This window comes from Lagenorhynchus albirostris, chromosome 4 (assembly GCF_949774975.1).
Source record: "Lagenorhynchus albirostris chromosome 4, mLagAlb1.1, whole genome shotgun sequence".
Taxonomy (NCBI): Eukaryota; Metazoa; Chordata; class Mammalia; order Artiodactyla; family Delphinidae; genus Lagenorhynchus; species Lagenorhynchus albirostris.
Genome location: NC_083098.1, coordinates 48,394,081 through 48,419,045, shown reverse-complemented (window position 1 = coordinate 48,419,045; position 24,965 = coordinate 48,394,081). Strand labels below are relative to the sequence as shown.

The 24,965-nt window shown below is 37.5% G+C and overlaps 2 protein-coding genes across 8 annotated transcripts in view; both read left to right on the top strand.

Annotated features, from left to right (window-relative positions):
• Positions 1–14,334, top strand: part of MTHFD2L (methylenetetrahydrofolate dehydrogenase (NADP+ dependent) 2 like) — a 147,701-nt gene extending 133,367 nt beyond the window's left edge. For 5 of the 6 annotated variants that reach the window (XR_009540297.1, XM_060148040.1, XM_060148037.1 and 2 more), the window contains one exon: positions 10,076–11,434. Coding sequence is in view for 4 of the 6 variants with exons in the window: in XM_060148040.1 (XP_060004023.1) it covers positions 10,076–10,188 (113 nt within the window). In the remaining 2 variants the exon portion in view is untranslated. Of the gene's footprint in view, positions 1–10,075; positions 11,435–14,294 lie in introns of those variants that run through there. The other variant, XR_009540296.1, reaches the window with a different exon arrangement.
• Positions 14,335–16,370: 2,036 nt separating this feature from the next.
• EPGN (epithelial mitogen) lies at positions 16,371–24,484 on the top strand. 2 transcript variants are annotated; one of them, XM_060147222.1, is made up of 6 exons: positions 16,371–16,598; positions 17,156–17,245; positions 20,393–20,513; positions 21,245–21,396; positions 21,519–21,715; positions 23,262–24,484. In XM_060147222.1, the coding sequence occupies exons 1-6, from the start codon at positions 16,556–16,558 to the stop codon at positions 23,325–23,327; spliced, it is 669 nt and encodes a 222-aa protein (XP_060003205.1). In that variant the 5' UTR covers positions 16,371–16,555; the 3' UTR covers positions 23,328–24,484. The 2 variants fall into 2 exon arrangements, with proteins under 2 accessions (XP_060003205.1, XP_060003206.1); XM_060147223.1 differs by lacking the exon at positions 21,519–21,715 and having other exon boundaries at positions 21,245–21,397.
• The last annotated feature ends 481 nt before the right edge of the window (positions 24,485–24,965 follow it).

Below are 24,965 nucleotides of genomic sequence, written 5' to 3'. Positions count from 1 at the left end.
AAGCTAGAGTTCTCTGGGGTCTTTTTTTTTTAAAGAGTATTAATTCCATTCATGAGGTTGGAACCCTCATGACCCCTAATCATCTCCCAAAGGCCCCGCCTCCTAATACCATCACACTGGAGGGTAGGATTCCAACATATGAATTTTGAGGAACACAAATATTCAGTCAATAACAATATGGTTGATCAGTCCAACTCAAAATATCAACTTTTTGTGGTAAATGATTACAAGGTAGCTCAAAAGTTCAGCTTTAGTATAAAAGAAGATCTAACACTGTAGCCCAGAGGTGATCTCTTCCAGTCATTTTTTAAAAAGCTGATGGAAATTGGCAAAAGCCTCTGTTAGAGAGACTGTTACTAATACTGTGGTGATAGTGCTACATATGTCATTTCAGAAAGCAGGTAGAGCCACTGATGGTCACTATGAAACCCCTACCAGTGAGCCAGTTGCCACCTTGTTACTTACAACATGGGCAAGATGCTTACTGTGAAGTCTATGTCTTTGAAATCAGGTCAACCTTTAGAAACCTACTTTTTAGTAGAACGTATTTGACATTGAATGATCTATCTTTTTAGAGAAGAGTGAAAGTTGAAGCACAAAAAGGCCGTCTACCAGAACAGGAGAAGTGCCTGATGCCTCTGCAAGTCTTTCTTCTTCTTTTATACTGAAGGATGAGATTTCTTTCTTCTTTTTTTTTTTTTGTAGTTGTTTCTCAGGACCTTTTAAAAATAAAAATATCTATGGAAGGGAAATTTTATCTCCTAGTGTCTTGGGTTGATCATGACAGACTACTGGGATCAAGACCCTGCCAAGAGATTTTGAGAAGACTCCAAACAGCCTATCTAGTTTACAGATTTGCCACTCTATTGTACAGATGTTCAGAAGCTTGAGGAAAAGGATTGGGTAGGAAAGTAAAAGGATTGGGGAGAATCACAGGAGTAAATGATAATCTTTTGTAAAGGAAGTCATGAAAGGAAGATATTTTTAGTTATGTTGATAGAGTACTAGAAATATCCTAGCAGTGATTCCCTACTCCTGCCCACCAAAATAGAAACTGGCAGTGGTGGCTGATACCATTCATGGTCAGAAAGGAGGTTCCTCTGGTGGGTCATAGACAGAGTTTGTAGAAAACAATTTCAAATTTTCATATCGGGTGATTGATTTGCTATTTGGCTCCATTGAAAGCCTTCCGAGTTGTATGAGTGGCAGTTTTGGATATTCCTATCTATGATACAGTAGCTGGATATACGTAGATTTGATTTAACATAAGGAGAAAAGTAACTAAAGCAAAAACAAAAAAGAAAGAAAAGGCTTAGCCACCTTACCCATTCAGGTAATACAGTAAACAGGTGAAGGAAGTCTTTGTAAGTACAACTTATAGAAATGTGACCAGAGTCTCATATTCTTGTCCCCAGTAGGGCGTTAACCCTGTCTGTCCCATTAATACCCCCACTGGGTGCCATGATAATGAATATCTTAATATATGTAAAAAAAAAAAAAAAAACCTTGTAGAAACCCCAGGAATCAGGCAGCTAGGTAATTGTAAGAGAAAGCGTAGTAAATTGTCTCTGGGGCACCTGATTCCTCGCTGCCTTGCAAGAAGTCAGTGGCGAGCCATTCACTTCTCAAGGAGCCCTTTACTCTGTCTGGCTCATCATGCTCTCAAGTGCCATTTTTTTATCAACCATATGAGAAAGTAGAGTGTTTTCCATACTGTCTCCTGAGTCATACTATTTCTCCAGTCTTATGCCAGTCAGGTTTTTCTGGTTGTTATTCATGCACTTCATTTTCCTGAAGCGTGTCTCCCCTTCATTACAGTGGATATGTTTGAGACGTCATGCCTAAATGGATTGCATTTAGACGCAAGGGGGAATCTCCAAGCATTTAATTTAGGCAATTGCACATGTATAGGAGGAGGCTGAAATTCACATGAAAGGAATGAGGAGTTTTTCTTCTGCTGCTCAGTTGCCACAGATAAGGAATCATCCCTTTTTCCTTTTGGAGAAGGGGATTGGTTTTAAAAATTAGTTGTAGCATTGTTGGAAATCTGACATGGGCTATAGAGTACTTCCTTGAAACAGACAGAGAAATGGACAAAATATAAAGGGAAATAAAACAATACTACAGGAACTTGAGATAGCAATTCCTCCTCTTCCACCCAAAAACAGATTTATAAAGCACAAATATATTCTTTGACTTTACCAGAATATACAATTTCCAAACTGTATTAGCAAAATTAAATTCTGTTTAGGTACATATGGAGATTCCATTATTTGGGAACTTTGGAGTAGTGTATCATGTACTATAGCAGAAATTCACTATCTGCCTAAGAATTAGTGAGTCTTCCTAACAAAGTATTTTAGATGAGCGTTATTAAGCTCAGGCCCTGGGAACCTGGGAACGTAAATTTTCCAGAGGAAATAATGACACAGAACACACAAGCCAGAGACACCCTGTAGTGAAGCATGGGTTGCTGGTGCCAAAAGGTTAATGATCACATACTTCTTCCTTTATTCCTACCATAATTGTTAAAAGGCATTTTAATGTCTTATGTTGTTATAAGTATCCTTCATTAGTAATATTTCCACACCTTGTGTGACCCCTGGATTTTTTTGAGGCACACACATACACTGAACACAGTTTCTTTCATCGTCCCTCTCATCACCTCAAATTTTAAACTTGAATATCTTCTGCTCCATACCTATTCTTCTTATCATGACATTGAAAGATGGTTGACTTCAAGTAAGAAATGTTGGAAATTATGTCAAGCGAAACCTGTGTTAATTCTTCCCTTTAGGAATCTGAAGCCAATAACATGATAAAAAGTAGATGTCTCTATAGTGGAGAAAAGGGAGCACAGCAGATTAGATATATATTCCAGGTTGAAAAAGGATTTCTTGAATGATAATTTAATAGCATTCAAGAACCTGAAACTTTATGAAAATATAACATAAATTTTTCCTTTAAATTTTCTTCTGAAAATTATTTAGTAGCATACATTTTTCTCTCCAATTTCTTATCTTGCAAAACTGGTTATTCTTAAATATATAAATGCCTAGGTTCATTCACAAAAGGTATTTTTTTAAAAGCTCTTTCATCCTGAACACAGTAACTACAGCTGCCATCACCCAATCTAAGTTTCCTGACCCCTCACTTCGGGGTCATGCAGCCCCTGACCACCTTCCTATCCTCATCTCTTTCTACTCTCTGTTTCCACCATGTGCTTCGGTCATAATGAACTTCTTTGAGCTCCTCCATTGCATCAGCTTCATTGTCAAGTCCAAAGTTCCTTCGCTTTTATTATTCCTGATGTTTGCATTGCATTCTCTCCTCCTTTCTTACCCCCTCACACATCCATAAAATCTTGAAGATTTTCTGTCACTTTACAGATATTTCTCTGACACCCATTTGATTTGGAGTGCTCCCACAAGAACCAGAATTTATTCCCATCTTAGCACGTCTCACTTTATGTAGCTGTTGATACTTTTGTGTTCTCCCTTTTCTGTCCCAGGTGATAAACTGATCTCATTAGAAAAATGTACACAGAATAGGTAGTTTCCCCATCTGACTTATCCTGCCTCAGAATATTTTTTTTCCAAATTTTAAAAATACTTTATAAACAAGGTCCTACTGTAAAGCACAGAGAACTATATTCAATATCCTATGATAAACCATAATAGAAAAGAATTTTATTTATTTATTTATTTATGGCTGTGTTGGGTCTTCGTTTCTGTGTGAGGGCTTTCTCTAGTTGTGGCAAGCAGGGGCCACTCTTCATCGCGGTGCGCGGGCCTCTCACTACCGCGGCCTCTCTTGTTGCGGAGCACAGGCTCCAGACGCGCAGGCTCAGTAGTTGTGGCTCACGGGCCCAGTCACTCCGCGGCATGTGGGGTCTTTCCCAGACCAGGGCGCGAACCCGTGTCCCCTGCATTGGCAGGCAGACTCCCAACCACTGCGCCACGAGGGAAGCCCCAAGAATATATTTTTTAAAAGTATGTATATATGTATAACTGAATCACTTTTGTATTGCTGTATAGCAGTAATTAATACAACATTGTAAATCAACTATACTTCAATAAATAAAAATAAAAATACTTTAACCATTGCTCTTAGGTTAAATGCCCCAAATTTTTAGCATACATGAGCTAGACTCTACATGAGCTAGACTGCTGGGCTCTACATGAGCTAGACTCACGTCATCTTCTGCACTCTTCTACATGAGCTAGACTGCTGGGCTCTACATGAGCTGGGCTCTACATGAGCTAGACTCACGTCATCTTCTGCACTCTTCACTTCTGGGCTCTACATGAGCTGGGCTCTACATGAGCTAGACTCACGTCATCTTCTGCACTCTTCACTTCTACATGTCAGCCCTGCTGGCCTTCTTGTAGTGTTTCCAGGAGTTCACGCCATTTTCTGCCTGGGGGAAAGGTTATTTCCACCTCCTTGCAAACATTGTTCCCCGGCCAAGAACACTGTCTACTCCTCACCTCTCCATTTCACGCGGAAAAGATTGGTTCATCCTCTGATTTCTGGACTTGGCAGAGATACACCACATGTGCTCAGGCTCAGTTAGGTCCTCCCAACACGTTCACAACTGTAGGAAACATTTTGTTTGTAGGATATTTCATAGCCTTAGCTCAGTTACTACTTAGGTAATTATATTTGTAATATATAGCCCCCAACTAGACTGTAAGTTCCAAGGGACAGTGACTATGGATGTCTTTCTCATGAAACTTTTGCTGTAAATTTATCCAGGGCAGTTCTTAGCATGTGTGGGAACAGTGAATAATGAGGTTAGGAAAATATGCCAGGGTTAGGCAATAATGCAAACGTGGATGTAGGCCATATCATAAAAGATCCTAATTGCCATGACAGTCAAGATTCATCAAATGTTTATAAGCTGAAATGATCTAATCTGTGTTTTAAAGAATAAATCTGGCAGCAGGTTATATGGCTAATAAGGTAGAGACTGAAATCCAAGAGAGTGATTATAGTAGATTATAAAAAATGACTACACTATCTTCTGTTCTCATAAGCACATCCTCTTGGCAATGTGACTTTGCCATTCTTCCTATTCCAGGCCTTTAAATTTGAGCTTGACCATGTGACTTGCGTTGACCAATGGGGCATTCAAGTATTGCACACTGGGGTTTGCCTGGGACCTGACTGGGAAAACTGTGGCCACCATGTGAAGCAAGCTTCACTGAAGCAGTGAATTTTAACCTTGTTTTAAATCTACTCTACGCTGTTTATATGTATAATACTCCCCCCTACCCCCACCAGTTAGAAGCATCTCTCATTTCAGCAGTGATTCTCAGTGGTGTGTACTGGAATCATGTGGTGGGAGGGGGCATATCTAATTTGACTACAGTTCTCAGGAGATTCCAACATACTCTATGACTACAAAGTGAAAATCACTCTACTAAGTTTCATGGATCAATGAATGAACAGTTTACGCAGCCTGGGGAGCTAACAAGTACCACTAAGAAAGTGACATTTAGCCAGATCTGAAAAGGAAGAATAAGTATTCATCAGATGGAGAAGTGCAGGGAGTATATGTCAAAGAAAATAGTATGTACAAAGGCAAATCTTGTGTCCAAAATGACTGATTTTAAATGGTAATTTCTTTCCTTTCTATACAATTGAACATACACTCTCTAATGTCTAAATCTGGCTGGTAGAGCATTATTTTTAAGTAAATCTATAGAATATACTTTGCAGGGTCAAGAGTTTACAGAGAGGTCATTCAGATAAATTATCATAATTGTCACCTTTCCTCAAAATATTCTTATTATCAGGTAACTGCTTCAAACATTATCAAGTCATTTCCATCTAAATCTCATTCCCTAGAGTAAGTTCCACACAGGTAACAATAGGAGTTGGTGATTATTTTACTTGCCTCCATTGTCAGTTTCAGTAACTCTAAAATCATGTTGACTTTATGAAATTTCATCTAACTCTGGTTTTGAGATACCTGTTCATGAGTCTCTCTTGAAAGCATTGATATCAATCAAGATCTAATACCTGATTCTCATATATACAGAATTGTTAGTATTTTCCTTAAAACCCACACACACTCCCTCACAGTAAATAAATTTCTGAATGAAACTACTGCCTAAAAATTCTTCTGTAATTGTTTTCAGTGGAGCATGTAGTACACCTTTTCCTCACACATAATAGGTTTAATCTTTAATAGCATCATCTTCAACAAACAGGTGCAAACCCTTGTCTGCCCTCGGGAAAGACCAGCCAATGAGAAGTTATTCTGGTGATGTAATGCTTGTTAACTATCTCTCGGACATGACTGGGGAAGATGCTCTTCAGAGCATCAAACATGTATTGAATTTAACTCTCACATGACTGAGTTTAGCTCATAAGCCACTTCTGGTACTTCATAAACATGTCACTTAGGACAGCCTTCAAATAGTTATGCAAAATCCTTAGACTAGAGAATTTCTTTTAAGCATTGGCATCTGTACCCGTTGGTATTGGCCAATGATAATTTCTCATCTCTCTTGAGAAGTCACTTCCATATCTTGGTCCTTATGTAAATAGACGAAGAATACATTAACACTAGCCAGCAGCAGAAAAATGTAACATTTCTTTCTCAGATGTAGAACCTAATGAAAATCAAATTAAAAGGAATAGAGATCTTACATTTTTTAAATCAGATTCATCACAACCTGCCTCTCATGACTGTGTACAAACTTCTCCTTAACATCTGCCCAGTTTATTTCAAAGATAAAAATATTTGAAACAAGTATTTATATAACCAGGTGTGTTCACAGTGATGTCATAAACTTCTGCCTAGTGAGTAATTTACAGGGCTCTGTTGATGCAACTAAATGCTTATGAATGTCCAGAGAAGTCCTCGCCCAGGTCAGGTAAAGACTATCACATAGTCTAATTCTATGAAGTGATAGACAGGACAAGATAAATGTGTGTTAGCTTCCACAGTAAAGTATGCAAAACTACAGACACAGAGCTACAAATTTCGGGTAGGTATTATTTCATGCAACAGCTTATTCTCATTCCCTATTCCTCCACCTCAAACCTCACTTTTTGAGCAAAAGAATGCAATAGTAAGCATGTTGTGAAAAACATAATTTGAAAGAGGAGGGTATAATACCGGATCAGTGGTTTATCTGATCTGAATCTCACCCAAAAAAGAAAGCAACTCAAACTGCTCATCCAGGGCTTCCCTGGTGGCGCAGTTGTTGAGAGTCCGCTTGCCGATGCAGGGGACATGGGTTCGTGCCCCGGTCCGGGAGGATCCCGCGTGCCGCGGAGCGGCTGGGCCCGCGGGCCGTGGCCGCTGGGCCTGCGCGTCCGGAGCCTGTGCTCCACAACGGGAGAGGGCACAACAGTGAGAGGCCCGCGTACAGCAAAAAAAAAAAAAAAAAAAACAACTGCTCAGCCAGCTGAAATTTGAAGTGCTGGATATAATTCAAAGATGATGAACTATGAGTACTCACAGTAAAATTGTAGGAAAATTACTATATTAGAACTCCCCCCCCACTTTCTTCAGCTATTAAAATGAAATAATAATTAAATATTAATTATTAAAATGATGTGTATAAAGTTCGTGGCAAGTAGTCAACTGATAGTGGCTATGGTTACGACTATTTTTCCATACATACATAATTCCAAGCCACTTCATTTTTCAAAGTTGAAAACCAAATTATAGAAAAAATTATGGAACACCCAGAATGGATTCCCAATTTTATCTAACTTTTGATTGTGAAATAAACCATTTTATTTTTCATTGAAGATTTAGTTTGTACTTCTTAATTTGCCGTATTATTCAGTAGTATTCTATTTTTATCTAATATTTCAAAGTGCTCTACAAATATATGATTTTACATACTATCTGTGTAAATAATAGTAGTATAGTATATTTCTTCTAGAGATCTGCTGAAATTTTTAAAGGCATTACTTCTCTAATCCTATAGAAAAGGTTCTGGAAGGCATTGTTCATGCCATCAAGTCAGCTTATTGGAAAATGAAAAATGCAGTTTGTCACCATCATGCAAAATATGTAGTTTGAGAATTTCAGTAAATTAACTTGAACTAAATTGTTTTGATGTTGTTTGTATCTAGTCAAAAGCACTGACACATTCCTGCAAATTGATTTTAGATTTTAAATTTCAAGGGCTATTTAGTTCACATTATCATAATTTACTGAATGCCTCACCTGTGTATGGAGAAGTTCTCAGATTAAAAATGACAACAATAATCACCACGAGACTTAGTTTCTGCCTTCTTGGTGCCCGTGTCTAATTAAAGGAACAGCACAGTGTGGTAAATTCCATAAGAGAGTTTGGTATAAAATGACTGGAAACATAGATGGTGGCACTTTTAATTCAATGCTGGAGGGGTGAATTTTTGAGAAAAATGATGGACAGGTAACATTTTATTGGCTTTTAAAGAATAATAAGGAATTTCTTATTTGGATAAGGTAGCAGCGTATTCCAGGTGGAAGGAATAACGAGAGCAAAGGAAGAAAGGAATGATAATTTGTAGCTATTTATGAAATAGCTGTTGACCTAGCCTAGTGTTTCTACAGCATAGAGTACATTGGATAGAAGTATGGCGGGAAAAGGACATGCTTCATGTATAGAGGCACATTTTGGAAAACTAACATATTACCTTCTAGATCACAGCATTCTTATCTTTTCTTTGTTATATGCCATGAGAAGATTCATGAATATACACTAGCTGGATTTTGTGTGTGTGTGATGCCTTCAAGCTTATCTGGAGTTTTCTTCAAGTAAAAGAATATTATTCCTTTGCTTTTCCTATTATTAAAAAATACTGCATTATACCAATACACTTAAAATAAGGTAAATGTAAATTTTACAAACCATATTTCAAGAAGGCAATATAAATTGTACAAAAGTAATGCTTAATTAAGATTTAGGGGACATCTACTGATTTCATTTATGTAGAAGCGTATACGAGCAAACTTGTAAAGGCAATACATCTAAATAGCATGTGATTGATAAGGTCAGAGTATGCATTAAAGAAGTATTGTCTATGCTAACTTTGTACTAAAAGAGTTATCTGGGAAAAGTTCATTATTCTTAAGCACACGGTGGAACACTAAACCAGTAGGTCAATTCATGAAACCATTCACCTGTAATATTGTGGGTGTGAGAACATTCTTAAATAAAACTTGATAAAAATTCTCTGCCATTTTCTTTGAGTATATTCACTGAATACGAAGTCTTCATTCATACCTTAGAACAGGACTATGTGTATTTGCTCAGTTAATTTTAATATGTTTAATGATTTTTATTAGACTTGCAGTGGAATGTATTATCCACATATACGTGATACTGCTTTTATAACAGGACTATTCTAATTTAACGGATGATGTGTGTTGAACTATCTATATCCTGTATCCCCTTTGTGACCAATATCATGTATTTTAGAAGTAGTTAACTGGAATTACATGTAGTTGGATAAATCATGGGTTATAGATTTTCATTATGTAAAACTAACTGAGCTGCGTAGAGATTCATCCTACAGCGTTGGCCTCTTTGTGTTCTTTCTATACACATTAGATATCATACACAGAAGTGTGTGTGTGTGTGTGTGTGTGTGTGTTATAGTCTACTTCATTCTAAAAATGATTTGAGGATGTTAGGGTTATATGTGTAATGCAGAAAAATCCACTGTATTCTGTTAATTAAACAAGGGAGCCATTCGACTGAGATGGCTCTAATGCCCTGGCTGCCTATGTAAGCAAACCAAAATCTGGCTTGTAGATTTTGCCTCAAGGTTACAAAATCAAAACCCAAGGACAACCAATCACAAACAGCCAACTAGGCTTAAAGCTATAACCAATCAATGATTTCCTTGCTTTGCTTCCACCTTTTCTCTGTAGGTCTCTCCTGTCGGTGGAAGCCTTCCTAGCTATACTTCAGGTTTGGCACTGCCCGATTAGACTCCATTTTTGCTCAGATAAACTCTTACATTTTTGAAATGCTTCAGGTTTAACAGTTCAGTATGTTTAAAAATATGAAATTCTCAGAAAAAAATAAAGAATCCTTTCTGTTTCCTCCATCAGCTGTTAAGAAGAAGGCTAGCTTTATCACTCCAGTTCCAGGAGGCGTGGGACCCATGACAGTGGCAATGCTTCTCAAGAACACCCTTCTGGCAGCTAAAAAAATCATTTACTAGATCACATGAAAGAATAAAGCAAACTGAAGTCATGCTACGTATCTATTTGACAAAAGGCAAAAACCTTTATATTTTACTACAAAGCTATTTCTACATTGTATTTATTTTTTCACAGATGGAATCATTGTGGATCAGATGATTCACACAATCTTATGCATTTCCTGCTAATAATTACTGAATATTTTGAGTGGATATTGAGTTTTAGGAAAAGAAAACAAAACAACTGCAATGAAAACTTTGGTAACAATTGTTTATTTTGTGATTAATATTTGTTCATAACGTTAAAACTAATAAAGGGCTCATAATAAATGCATATATTTTTGACACAAATAGTGTGTTTTCAACAAACATTTTGTCAGACAAATAAGCTCCCTTGTAAAATGTGATTTAGGTTTTGCCATAATTATGGCCAATTTTTATATATTTTATGTACTATATCATATGATGAAAAAGAGTTTATTTGCTAAAGGAAAGATAAAATATTAAAAATAATATTTTGATCTCATATACTTCCCAAATGCATCCTACGAGGCATACTAATGAGAAATGATGCTCCATTCGAAGAAAGAAAAACATGCAAGGAAGGCAAAAAATGCAGTGCTACTTGGAAAGGTATTGATTATTTCAAATGGTGAATTACTACTTGCCAAGTAAAAATGCAATAAGAATGTGTTAGGTTTACATGCAATTCCTTTGTTCTTCTAGAAAAATATTTGGATAATACCTTCCTTGAAGAATAATGGAAACTCCAAAACCAAACAAATATACAAAACAAAACTAAGGTTGTATTTTCCCACAAATATCAGGAAAACACAATATAGTATGAATGAGGACTTCATTAAAGAATAGAAGTTATGTTTGTTCACAAATCTAGAAATCTAATAGAAAAATATGACACAATGTGCCCAAGCTAAGCCTTAGGATATGACTAAAAATCTATTGCTTTGTTCCTCACAGTTCTTCCTTCTTCTCTTATAGCATTTGGTTCTCAAAGTAGATGTCATGTTTCTAACACAATTTAAATTAGAAAAAACATGTGACTGTCCGTTGGAGGCTATTTTGAGACTACCCTGGGCATATAATTGTATTGCTTTCAGGTCCAAATCCCAGTCTGTTTATGTACCAGTAATGATTCTTACCCAATGCATGTCGTTATTAGTGTATACTCTTGATCATTTGTGTGAAAATAGACTAGATGTTTATAATTAATATTTCAACTGTATAATAAAACCAGTTTGGAAAGGAATACCTGTCTTCTTTTTCTTTAAGCTATCTGTAAGTTTCTTTGTTCATATATTTGTTATCTGTTTCTTCAGAGCATGCTGGGGAAATGTATAAGTTCCTCAAACATGAAAGAAAAGGTTCTATAGCCCATTCCAGATCAGTCTTTGTCTAATAACCCTGATAAAAGTTTAAATTTAAAGCTCCCAAGCAAACATTTCAGAAAGACCCTCTTTTTAATATTTAAGTGCCCCACGTTCGCAAAACAAACATAATGACCCAAAATACATTTACATGGAAAAGGTGCAGTCTGTAATTCTGAGCTTCCTCCTCCCCCACCCCCAAATGCAGGAGGAGTTATTTTTTGGAAATATTTTTCCCCTTTGGTGAGGCTAAAATTCAGGAGTGAGCCTTTCCAGAGACCAATTAAAACACTATAAAGGAAAAATTATCTAACATTTGTTAAAAATATAAGGACAACTTTATTCAGGACTATTGCAATGGGGTCGAGACTATCACAATAGAAGAGATTGAAAACTCTAAATATAGCTGAGACAGCAATGGATTTATAGGCAATGAAGAGAGTGAGGGGATCAGTAGATGGAAAATTACTGAGAGGAACTTGATTAGATAACAAGACTAGAGGGATTCTTGTAAACTAGCTTACCAGGATTCTTGTTACAGTTAGGCCAGATATCAAGGGTGGGAGATAGGGAACTTGATCAGATATGGCAGGGACAAGGGTGCAAAGAGCAGGGCAGGGGGATTCTCCAGAAACTAAGCAGATTTCTTTGCTAAAACTGGGCTCAACAGGCTAAGTTGATGCCTAGTTGAGAAAAGGAGTAGGAGAAGTCTAAAGTTTGGTCAAGAAGGGAGCCTTTGTCAACACATAAAGGAAATAAAGTCGGTTCATTGTTATCATGACTTTACTTATGCATATTTGGGGTCTATAAAAGACATATGATTGTCTTGTGGAGGAGGTTTGGAGAAGTAAGTTCTCTTCTACACGTATCTGTAAAAAGGACCCTGAAGAATTAATGAGGATTGAACAATAACATGAAGATATGGAGGTGAGAATGAGCTTAGCATATATATATATATATATATATGAAAGCAAGGGCTACAGTCAGACTGAAATGAAAAGTGTGTGTTGCAGAGTGGTGGAAATACAGCTGGAAAACAGCAGAAGTAGATTAGAGAAAGCCTGGATAAATCAGAATTTAGACGATATTTAGTCAGTGATGAGAGTTGTAGTTAAAGCCTAGAAGACGTTATCACTGATTATCATGAGGAAGTTGTAAAGAGGAGCTTATTTTGGAGAAGAGATAATATGTTCAGTTTGACATGTTGAGTTTGAGGTGATGATGGCATAATACATAAATAAAAGTCCTGACATAGTATCAGTCTGGTATGAGAATAATTCATGGCTAATGATGAAAACTTAAGATGCATCAACATGTGTTAACCGCTAAATTCCTAACCTTGATTGACCACTATATACACCCTGCATCTTTCTACACTTGTTTGATAGTAACAGCTATCTTTAATTGAGCACCTATCATGTGCTAAATGCTCTACTTTTTTGTTATTGTTGTTACTGACGATCCACATTTGCTATATGAGGAAATCAACCCTTGAGGTTATTAAAAAGTCTCAGCAAAGGCCAAATGGATAGCAAAGGTAGAACTGGAATTCAAAGAAAGGTCTGTTAGGATGATGTGAACTGGAACCCACTCTCTTTTCATTCTATCACTCTACCTTCCCTCAGTGCCCACCTCCCCTGCCACCTAGAATCCTTTCTCTTATCACTGTATGTCTAAATTCTACTTGCTATTTAAGATTCACTTCAAATGAAACTCATCCATGAGAAATGCTGTGAGAGTTTGACCAAGTCCCACCCCTGAACTCTTATACACATTTATGTACACATTCATGGCAGTCATCCGTCTCTACCCAGCACTGTAGTTATGTATGTACTTTCCTTAGCCCCCTCTAGTTCTTTGAGGTCAGAGTCTATGCAGGACTTTTCTATTTGTCTTACAAACATTACATGTTACAGGCATAAAATGGTTTATGAATGGATGAAAGGCAACTGAATTCATGAGAATTACAGAATAAGTTTAGAGAGAGATAAGCAATGGGCTGATGACCATTTCCTGCCAATGTCCAGCAACAAATTTTGGCTATTAGTGAAAGAGCAAGAAAGAAAAAGGGGGCTTCCCTGGTGGCGCAGTGGTTAAGAATCCGCCTGCCGATGCAGGGGACACGGGTTCAAGCCCTGATCCGGGAAGATCCCACATGCTGCAGAGCAGCTAACCCTGTGCATCACAACTACTGAGCCTGCACTCTAGAGCCCGAGAGGCACAACTACTAAGCCCACGTGCCACAACTACTGAAGCCCATGCGCCCCAGAGCCCATGCTCTGTAACAAGAAAAGCCACCACAATGAGAAGCCTGCGCACCACAAGGAAGAGTAGCCCCCGCTCGCTGCAACTAGAGAAAGCCTGCGCACAGCAACAAAGACCCAATGCAGCCAAAAATAAAATAAATAAATAAAATAAATAAGTAAAAAAAAAAAAAGAAAAGAAAAAAGGAAGGAAAAGAGAGGAGAGATGAAGAAAGGAAAGGAGGGGAAAGAAAGGGAAAGTAGGAGAAGGGAAGGAAAAAAATAAACTTAACAGCAAGGGAAGGGAAGAGAAGACACTTCCAGAGATGCTTATAACTATAGAGAGATGAATAAATTAAAAAGATGAAAAATGGTCGGAGGGAAAAATGATAGTGGGGTGCTGCAGCTCTTAGCCTTCTTTTTGACTCTAACATGTATCAAGAATGAATACGAGTATCCGTGAGGCCATGTTACAGTACCCACCTCTCCCATTCTTCAGGATTGCGGAAGGACTCCCTGATGAGAGGATTGAAGATGTGAAGATAGGAGGTTTTCCTATATAGAGTGTAAGTGGGATCCATCATGAGTCCCAGAGGAAAAGAAGCATATGGGATGACTTGGAGCTATTTTCTTAAGCTCAAGTGGTAGGTGAGTTTCTATATTATATGGCTTAATTCACCAGAGTGGAGAAACATCTAGAGAGACAGTGGTCTACTTCTTTCAGCCCAAACATGTGTAAAAGCCATAATTCATTTGTTTAGATTCTTATGGTAAGGTAATTTACTAAAATCTTGATCTTAGGAGATAATCTGAATTTCTCTAAGGTCAGTATACTGACTCCTACCAGAGGACACAGCTGGGGAACTGGAGAGGGCGTATGATCTGGAATCTGAACATGGGCTCAAGTCCTGACTCTAGGGTGTGTCCTCTGGCAAGTCACTTAATTCTTTTGAGTCTTCATTCTTTATTTGTCATATGGAAATAAAAATAAGGCCTGTTGTTTATTTCTTTATTCACTCAAGACAGATTGATTGAGTATACTCTACACTATATATTAGGCACTGGATTTGTTGGGGCCGGGATTACTGAAGACAGAATTGAGATATGTATGAAAACCTTCCGCAAAATGCAAAGCACTGTCAAGTGCCAGTTAACAGTCACTATAAAGATGGTTGTGGTACTATGTCCCAGTCTTAGAAATAAACATATTTAACATTAGACCTAGCATCTTCCTCCTGGAACTGCAGTTGGCTGTGGTTTATCTAATCCTTTGTAAATGATTTTTCCTTAAATTCTTACCAGTGATACAGAGATGATTATTTGACTTATAATTCAAATATGATTTGCTTGGGAAAAACAGTATCCAGAACTTGTCTTAATAATAAATAGTTGTTTAAAACTCTACGAAAGTAGGAATATGAACTGTAGGCACATTTAAAGGAAGCCAAGGATAGTCTTTTAACTTTAAAAGGATGACTCTGTGGCAAGTGATTGCCCAAGGTATAATGAGTTCAACAAGCTCATTCTTGTGTGATTTCTAAAGCCAACTTCATATTTGAATAGTGAAAGGGATCCTTTCCGGTAAACTGAATTTTCTGGGTGGACATGATGCAAATGACAACCTATCTTGACTTAAACAGGTTTTTAAGGTACAGAAAATATTAGCAATTGAAATTACTGGTCGAAAGTTGCAATACTTCAGCAAAACATATTTATAAATTACTTGTAATAACTTGGGGCAAGTGAAAAATTTATGGAAGTTCCTATAGTCACAAAAAGTAATAGCAATAATTACATATTTTGGCCTTAAAAGTGGTACTTTAATAATCATAAGTAGATTAATAGTAAGAAAAATTTGAATGTTGTATTAAACTAAAAGCTTTCTATTCATTAGATGTGCCAAACATAAATATTTTAATTTTATCTTAATGGAGATGACATTATTATTATTATTACTATTATTATTATCATTATCATCATCATTATTTTAGTGCTTTACTGGTTCTCTCTAGAGCCTAATCATTAGGGCATATACTTAAGAACTGTAGTTCCTAGAACTCGGTAGCCTATTCCATTTACTCAGAAAAATAATAAATGGCAGAATGACATAAATGTAAATCTTATGCTCTTAAAAACAATTATTTTTACAGAAATTGAAATAGTAAAACTAAGTAGCAAAAACCAAAATGGAATATTAAACCTTTATTTTTACACACATTTAATTGTTCTCTCCTGCCCATAAATTACAAAATATCTTGATTTGCAGTGGAACCCAATCTGTACTGAAAAGTAGTGTAACTGACTGCAGCTTCAGGGATATTTCTTTTACGAACAGGTTAAGATGTTTCCGACTTTGGAAATATCAAAACTCCCCTTTCTTGGAATCATTTATAGGTCACTATCGACTTTGGAGCTGGGATAATTCTGTTCACACCAAGGGGGCTTTTCCTGAATTCAGATTCTTTTTTGTTGTTTTCAGTATGTTTACAGACGCGATTATGCCCACAGGTAACAGGAAACCAGTGTTTCAAAAGAAAATTTGATCACAGTGCTAGATAACACAGGTATCCTAAACGAGTACACGAATGCCTCAAGGCTTCAAGCTGCTGCCAGAAAGACATATTTTTTTGATTGGTAAGAACTGCCAGATGACGCTTCATGAAATATAAATGCAAGAAAGCCTCCGAGAGAGCTCAATAAAAGCCTTCCACCCGTCATTCTAGGAGGATAACAGCAAGATACTGTTAACAAGTGCAGGAAATGGCTTTCGGAGTTTCAATATCAGTCTATATCTTATTCAATGGTAGGTCATTTCTTTTTGCTGTGTTAATTTTGTGTCATTGTAAAATGTGAATAGGATTTGTTTTATCTGAATTAGTGAGGAGTTGGCTTTTAGCAGTTGTTCTTCATGACAAAGATCCAAGCAAGGAATTTGTGAATTAATTTAGTTTCTTATGTAATGTATGTTCCTCTTTTAACATATTTTGACACCTCCTTTTCTGAGATCTTTATATTGTTTGTTCTATACAATTGAAGAGTAGTTGATACATATGATTGATAGTGTCCTTGTGATTGAATGAGTTTATAAAATGTAATAAAATTTATCTTATGAGTTTATAAAATTTATTTCCTCTTAATAATTAATGTGTTTCTACTTTCTCTAACTATATTGTAGTGAGTGGAATTGATATGCATGAGAAACTATCAAGAAACTGCCCTTGTCAGGTTATGGATTTCAAATGTAAATGAATTAAAAATAGAACAGATGTGGGACTAGATAGAATAACTTTTGATCTGTTGCTGGTATGTAGAAGGAGGCTCACCTGCTAAAGATGCCTTCCCTCCCCCCCCTTCACACAGCTGTGACAGCATTGACTGAAGAGGCAGCCAGGACTGTAACACCCCCAATCACAACCCAGCAAAGTGACTGGACCATTAACAAAACAGAAGGTATTTTCTTCACACTTTTGTATTTCAAGTGACTTTTTTTTTTTAAGTGACTTTTTTTTAATGTTTGAGAGAAATTTGGATTGTGATAAAAGCAACACTGGAAATTTTTAAATATATATTTTATCATTAGACGATCTTTTATCAGGATGTTGTTAAATGGAAGTGACGGGTAAATGTGTCAGCAAAGAATTCTCTTTTTAAAAGGAGGAAGTGAAGCAGATGAGAAAACGTTGTTTTCAGTTACTGTTCTGGATGTGAAACATGCCACCCTTTCTGCTTGATTCCTGCTGGATTCCCAATAACCCATGTGCTTCCAGAGGCAGTTTGTCCCTATTTTGGCATTCTTGATGAGTGACGTTATAGTTTGATCTGTGATTGTGAGCTTTGCAGCCAAATAAATTATGGCTACCAGATGAAGCCTTAATCCACTTTCCCTCATCTTTGGAAAGATCTTTCTTCTTGTCATTGGGAGCTTTTGTTGTTGCTTTAGTATATGCTATACCTCCCAACCACTTGTATCCAATTTTTGTTGTTGATGGTGATGATATATTTTATTATTGTTATTAAAATAGCTTCTGGCCACTTTTGAGCAGCAGCGTTTTCCCAAACTCTTTGAACTCTCAGAGGTGACCTTGGGAAACTTACCTGCCAAGACCTGTGTATCAGGTGGTTGTGATTCTCACACAAATCACATACCACCCCCTGATGTGAAGATGAGCTTTGTGACTTAGGACCAAAGAAACACCATATCTTGCTCTCAGAGCCACGCAAGTAAAAGAAGATCAAGTTAAATATTTTGTTTCTGAATATGAAAGGTAGTAATATTTAAGTATTCTTCATTTCACCAATAATTTTTTTTTTTTTTTTTTTGTGGTACGCGGGCCTCTCACTGTTGTGGCCTCTCCCGTTGCGGAGCACAGGCTCCGGACGCGCAGGCTCAGCGGCCATGGCTCACGGGCCCAGCCGCTCCGCGGCATGTGGGGTCTTCCCGGACCGGGGCACGAACCCGTGTCCCCTGCATCGGCAGGTGCACTGTCAACCACTGCGCCACCAGGGAAGCCCTAAGCAAATTTTTTTTAATTTAAAATTATTGGTGGTTCGTGCCTCGGTCCGGGAAGATCCCACATGCCGCGGAGCGGCTGGGCCCGTGAGCCATGGCCGCTGAGCCTGCGCGTCCGGAGCCTGTGCTCCGCAACGGGAGAGGCCACAACAGTGAGAGGCCCGCGTACCACAAAAAAAAAAAAAAAAAAAAAAAAAAATTTGCTTAAAATATTTTGCTCATTTGAGTTTTTGCATATATATCAATTTGCAAAATAAAATTAGTGAGGCTTTTAGAATAACTTTTAGCCAAATTCTTCATGTCTTGAGCCTTTAAACAAAGAGGAAACATCTTTGTTGAGAGATAATACTGTAGAGAATTAAAGAAGTACAGTTTCCTCTCAGTGACATAACAGTGTGTCCATCACCACCTTTTCTCTTCCCTAATAGTGAACTGCAAGTCAAATTCTCCAAGTTACAGGTAATAATTATGGACAAAAGGGATTGAATATATCACTTCAGTAGTTTTTTCTTTGCTTTCTTGATGGGTGAATTTTAGTTCCCTGCTTTTCATTTAACTTAAAAATCTGAATCCAGTATCTCAGGAAAGTTTCATGAAGTTATAACTAATATTCTTCTCCTTAGAGGAAAGATGAGTCTCTAGTATATTCTTTCTTTGGAAATGTCTTCTTTCAATTCTCACATTTTCTAGTAAGTCCTGCTTCAGGCTTGGTTAATTGAACTTATTTAATCTTGAAGTAGGAAGAATCTACCACAGTTTATAATGAGAAATTCCCACTCCCTTAGAATTAATTATCAAGATGAGAAATTAGATTTACCATACCACAGTTAACAAAATGAATATGAATTTTAAGGTAATGTGTGTTCTCAACCAAAATGAAGTTATATAACAGTATGTTGTTGGTGACTTAGTACCTAAAGATTTAGTATTTTCAATATAAATAAGTATGCCTTTTTAGATCTTTTTCTCCTGAAAACAAATAAGTATGATTCTCTTAATCTACTTAGCAAGGTGAATATAATATGATAACTAAGGTTGAGGAGATATGTTTATTCATAACAGTGACAAAAATAAAATGCCACTAATTCTTCTTGAGAAGAATTTAAGAATCAGTAATTAAAGTATACTAAAAAGGACTCATTTATGCTGTCTTGTCATTCCCACTGCATAAACCTCAAGGATAGTATAGGTATATGTCTTTAGTGCATCAAGGAATGAAGGATAAGCAGCCTGAAATCTAAGTATTTTGCCACAGTACAGCTTCCCAAAGGGAAGTTTCCCATAAAGAGGCTTCTGGACACTTGACCACAAAGGTTTCGCCAAGTGTGGTCATTTGCATAGTGTTAAAGCTAGAAATCAAAACCCAGGTTTTCTAATTCCAACTCCATGGCTTTTCCCACAATCTCATAATGCCTCTTAACTGAGTAAATTTTCTAATTAACATCTGAAGTTATTGTCTTAGCTATGTTAAGCCTGAGCCATAAGTTGTTTCTGGCTTCATGTATACGTCATAACAATACCTCTTCTGAAATCAGGGAAAACAATCCCTTTTCCATTAGCTACTTAAGGTAGTCTGCATAAGAAGAAGGGGGGATTCTCATCTCACTCTTCTCTGGGGAATGAAAAGAAATCAAGTTCATTATCTCCCAACCATAAATCCAAATCTTCCTAAGTGCTTACTTCTCAGGTGTAAAGGGGAGAATGAAAAAAATTGTATTATTTCATTTGTTTCCAGGCATATATTTGTATCCAGGCATATATTTAGGAAGCCTTGCCCAGGACAGCATGCTAAGACTAGAATCAATGCTGCCACCTTTTGGCAAACTTGTATCTATATCTTATTACATAGTTTCCAAAGAATGGAATGATCATCAATCTACCTCCAGCCCCTAATTCATTAATATGTCTTAGATGATATTAACCCAACCTTTGTAAATATAACCTGTCAAAGGAATCAATCAATAGTTCAAATGACAGAGCACTCAAAGAATATTCCTAAAATTAAAGGCCTTTCTGTATATGTGTTACAAATCTACTGTGGAAGTGTGACCCACCTCATCTGTTAATACTGTATCTCCTTTTTCTAGCTGGCTACACAGAAGGACCCATAGCGTTGAGGGTCTCACATCCTTGCCTGGAAGACCACCATAGTTACTGCATCAATGGTGTTTGTGCATTCCACGATGAGCTGGAGAAAGCCATCTGCAGGTAATTGCAAAGAACTTCCCAAGCCCTAGAGATGGGAGAAGGAGAAGGTATGCCTCGTTTCACATGGTGTTTCACATAGTACATTTCCCCACGCCTCCATCTTATCTAGTAAAAAAGGTACATGATCTGAACGTGATTCACCAATTCTCTTTGTATTTGAATATCTAAGGGGTCTTTTTCTAACCTACCTAGTTTTCATTACTCAAAAATATGGTTCCTAGATTAGCAGCATCTGTATAACCTGGGAGCTTGTTGAAAATGAAGAAGCTCACACCGTACCTCAAAACTACTGAATCCAAATCAACTTTTAACAACATGCTAAGAAGTTTCCAAGTTTTTATGGATAGATTATAGGATAAAATGAAACAGACTATGGCAAAAACACTTCAGGAATATAAAGTTCTAGATCAACTGAGATACCATTTTTATGATCGTTGATTGGCTCAGCATCCTCCTATGAAGGAGTAGGTTAACAATTTTCTAGATCAGCTCATGCAAGGGTCCTACCTTTCCCTCCTACCAATGAGGGAAGTTGCATTAATATGGGGTCTTAATCAAATGATTATTGTAAAATACATGGCTTCTTCAATACATTTAATAGATTGGCTTTCATTTGGTATTGGCCTCTTTAATTAAAATCACTTTTTATTAAATTTTTTCATTCTTCGAAATTTGTCACTTGTGTTTCTATCATGAGTTTTAAAATTATACATTCTTTTCTTTTTTTAAAGGTGTTTTGCTGGTTATACTGGAGAAAGGTGTGAGCACTTGACCTTAACTTCATATGCTGTGGATCCTTATGAAAAATACATTGCAATTGGGATTGGCGTTGGATTATTATTAAGTGGTTTTCTTGTTATTTTTTACTGCTACATAAAAAAGAGGTATGAAAAAAATACAAATTATGAAGTCACTAGATACTCATTCATTTGAGAAATATTCACTGAGCCCCTACAATGTACCAGGCACTGACATATGTAATTTTTTTTTTTTTTTTTTTTTGCGGTACGTGGGCCTCTCACCGCCGTGGCCTCTCCCATCGCGGAGCAACAGGCTCCGGACGCGCAGGCTCAGCGGCCATGGCCCACGGGCCCAGCCGCTCCGCGGCATGTGGGATCCTCCCGGACCGGGGCACGAACCCGCGTCCCCTGCATCGGCAGGCGGACCCCCAACCACTGCGCCACCAGGGAAGCCCGACATATGTAATTTTTTAGTGAAAATATGGCTGTAAATCTGGCAAGTTTCTGCATATCTGTTTTGATGCCTTTTCTCATAAACCCAGACAAGAGGTAAAAATTTACCCACAGTTGCAATAGGATAGTTCCAATTTACAGTTTCCCTTCATCCCCAACTCTGTCTGCCTACATCAAAGTTATAAATGTGTAGGACAGTCGGCCCACAAGGGTAAAGATTAATGTGTTTTGTGCACAATTATATGAAGTGTCGAATACCATGTCTGGCACACCATAGACACTCAGTAATTATTTGTTGAATGGACAAATCAAAACATGAGTGTTAAATGAATGAAAATGTGTGATAAATGTGGGCCATTTTCTTCCCAGACATTAGTTGAGGGTATATTCAGGAGATACTGTCTACTGTTAAAAGCTAAACAAGCTAAATTTGATCCACTAAGTATAAATTACTCATGCACTAATTATTAATCATTATTTCTGGCTTTTCCACACTGGCAATTTTTCCTTCAATCCATGTATAGGGAAAAGTCAAGAAATAATGTGATATACATTAAAGAAAAGGTATAAATACATTTCCCTTGCTGTACTCCATTAACTAAGTTGTCATTTTTAAAATGACCAAAAATTATTATACAACATTAAAAAAAAATTGCTTAATAATTGCATCTTAGAGGGCTTCCCTGGTGGCGCAGTGGTTGAGAGTCCGCCTGCCGATGCAGGGGACACGGGTTCGTGCCCCGGTCCGGGAAGATCCCACACGCCGCGGAGCAACTAAGCCTGTGCGCCATGGCCGCTGAGCCTGCGTGTCCGGAATCTGTGCTCCGCAACGGGAAAGGCCACAGCAGTGAGGCCTGCGTACCGCAAAAACAAAAAACAACAACAACAAAAAAATTGCATCTTAGAATAAAATCTGTTAATATCAATTGTGGATCAATTGATATAAAATCTGTTATATCAGTTGCCTAAGAGACCAAGAAAGAAAATAAAAAAGGAAGTAAGACCTTTTAATATTAACAAGATAGCTGTCTGGGATCAGGTTCCCTAAAAGCTGAACCTAAGATAGAGACTCCTGACTGAGTGATGACTGGTCAAGGGAATGCTCAAAGGTGAAATCTGTAATGAAGTAGGAAAGCTAGAACAGAGGAAGAAGGTAAGCAAAGATGTAGTTTAGCTGAAGTCTATCCTCAGCCTGATTCCAAAGGGAGACCTAGAACATGACTGGCATCGCTGACCCATCCCAAGAAGGTGAGGGATCTTGGTTGTAGTACCCAGCATCATCAGGCATGGGTGTCAGAGTGCTCCTGACAGGGGCTTGGAATCTCCTAGGAATCTTCAGGCAAAGTCCTCTCTTGGCTGAGGACAATCTTCTAGAGAAGGATGGTACTGTGAGCCTTATTAACTAACACCCACAACTGCTGGGGGATGGGTATACCAGTGGGTAAAGAGGATATGGGTGGGATACCAAGAGCAATTGCTACACCAGAGCATTTATATAATCCTCAATAAGCTATACAAACAGCAAATTCATATGAAAACCAATACTCTGTTTCAGGTGTCTAAAACTGAAATCACCTTACAATGTCTGTTCCGGAGGAAGACCACTATGAGGCCTTTGTAAGAAATTTTCATGAGTCATTGGTGAAAATCAGTGGGCCCAAAACTGAAATTTTCAAGTGAAACAACAAAACTTCCTAAGCTGACTAGAAAGTTGGGATCACGATGAAACAAGAGAATAAATTTCAACATTGGTCCTTTGGCTTTGCCATTTTTAAAGTGCCACGGGAGCCAAGGGAACAAGGTACAGTGACAGAGGTCAAGTTCACAGTCCTACTCTGGGTTTGTTGCTGTTGTGTGATTATTGTTCTCACTGCAGAGAGACTGAGTTTTGTGCTTCTGACTACGTCAGATGTGAAATTTCATGGGAATAATTATCAACCTTGCAGCCAGCCAAAGCAATGCCAAGCTTGGATCCTTCACTATGCTTGCTACCAGGATTCTGGACCACTGCTCTACGGACCAAATCCCAAACATGATGCTTTCATGGTGTCTAAAAGAATGCGATGTCAGCTATTCAGATGACATTCGTATTATGGCACCTCCAGTGAACCAAACTTATGATTAAAGTCTAAGCTACAGAAAAGAAACGGAATGTCCAAGGCAAACATAATGATACCCAACTTGTGACAACACTGTGAAATATGGAATAAGCTAAAGAGTTTCTGATGACTGAAAGCTACCTGGATATTGAGCCCTGAGGAGGCAAAAAGGTTTTGTTTCTGCATGGATTATAAAATTTTGTGTTGGACTCACTGGTCCCCGAATGCTTATGTTCATCACTTTCTCCTATTGTTAGTGGAATTACCTGGCGATTATCTATTTGGACTGAAATTCTAAAATTCTACTAACAAATAAAATTCTACAATTGGCTCTGAAATAGAAACTGAAGAACTTGACATAAGAATTTTTCACCAGCCAACAGCGGGTGGACATTTTCTTTACCATTTCTGGGTACCGGAGAGAAGATTTGCACAGAGGGAGAGAAAACGGAATATTGGTAGAAATAACAATTTGAGAATTAGGGTCCTTCCTCTCTAATCATATTTCTTCCACCTAATTCGAATAGTCTTGTTCAGGTCCCTTAATTTCTTTGGGCTTTGATCAGTTTGTACAATGTCCTTCTAACTCTAAAATTTGATTGTGACAGAAGAGAGAATATTTTCCACCTCTCAACTCCATCTCTGTCCCTGATCTCACCTCTCACCCCACTGGATATCATCTTAGGTGTATATTTTATTATTTGGTTTGTAAAATAATAATTTAAGAATTTGTTTTTAAAGGAAGTAAAACATGAAATTAAAAATAATAATATCTACCATTTTTCTTTTAGATTCAATCTAAGACTATGGACTTTTTTTTCTATTGTGGTGTAGATAAGCAAAATAATTTTGATCATGAGATGGGTTAAAAAAAGATCAAACATGAATATTCTTACAATGGTAGCCTAGTAGCAAGCCTTTCTCTTATATCAAGTTGTGACTTTTCATTCACTTCTAAACAAAACTATATTCTGCTTTCCTTTGAATAGAAGGCATTTCACTTGCTTTGTTTTTCCTTCAGAAGGAATTTAATGCAGATGAATTGCATGTCAGCACTTTCTGCATGACCTCTCAAAGTATGCAGAGGTTACATCATACCAAGGAGTGGGGAGATGAAGGTTCCTCCCAGTGACTCCAGTGACCGCACCTAGAAAGCTGGG

Bases quoted from the DNA above. Each gene is read 5' to 3' on its own strand.
- EPGN (XM_060147222.1), top strand. From the start codon at position 16,556: ATGGCTTTCGGAGTTTCAATATCAGTCTATATCTTATTCAATG. The intron at 16,599-17,155 runs GTAGGTCATTTC...CCCTTCACACAG, and splicing joins AGTCTATATCTTATTCAATG to CTGTGACAGCATTGACTGAA. The intron at 21,397-21,518 runs GGTATGAAAAAA...TTTTTTTTTGCG, and splicing joins TTACTGCTACATAAAAAAGA to GTACGTGGGCCTCTCACCGC.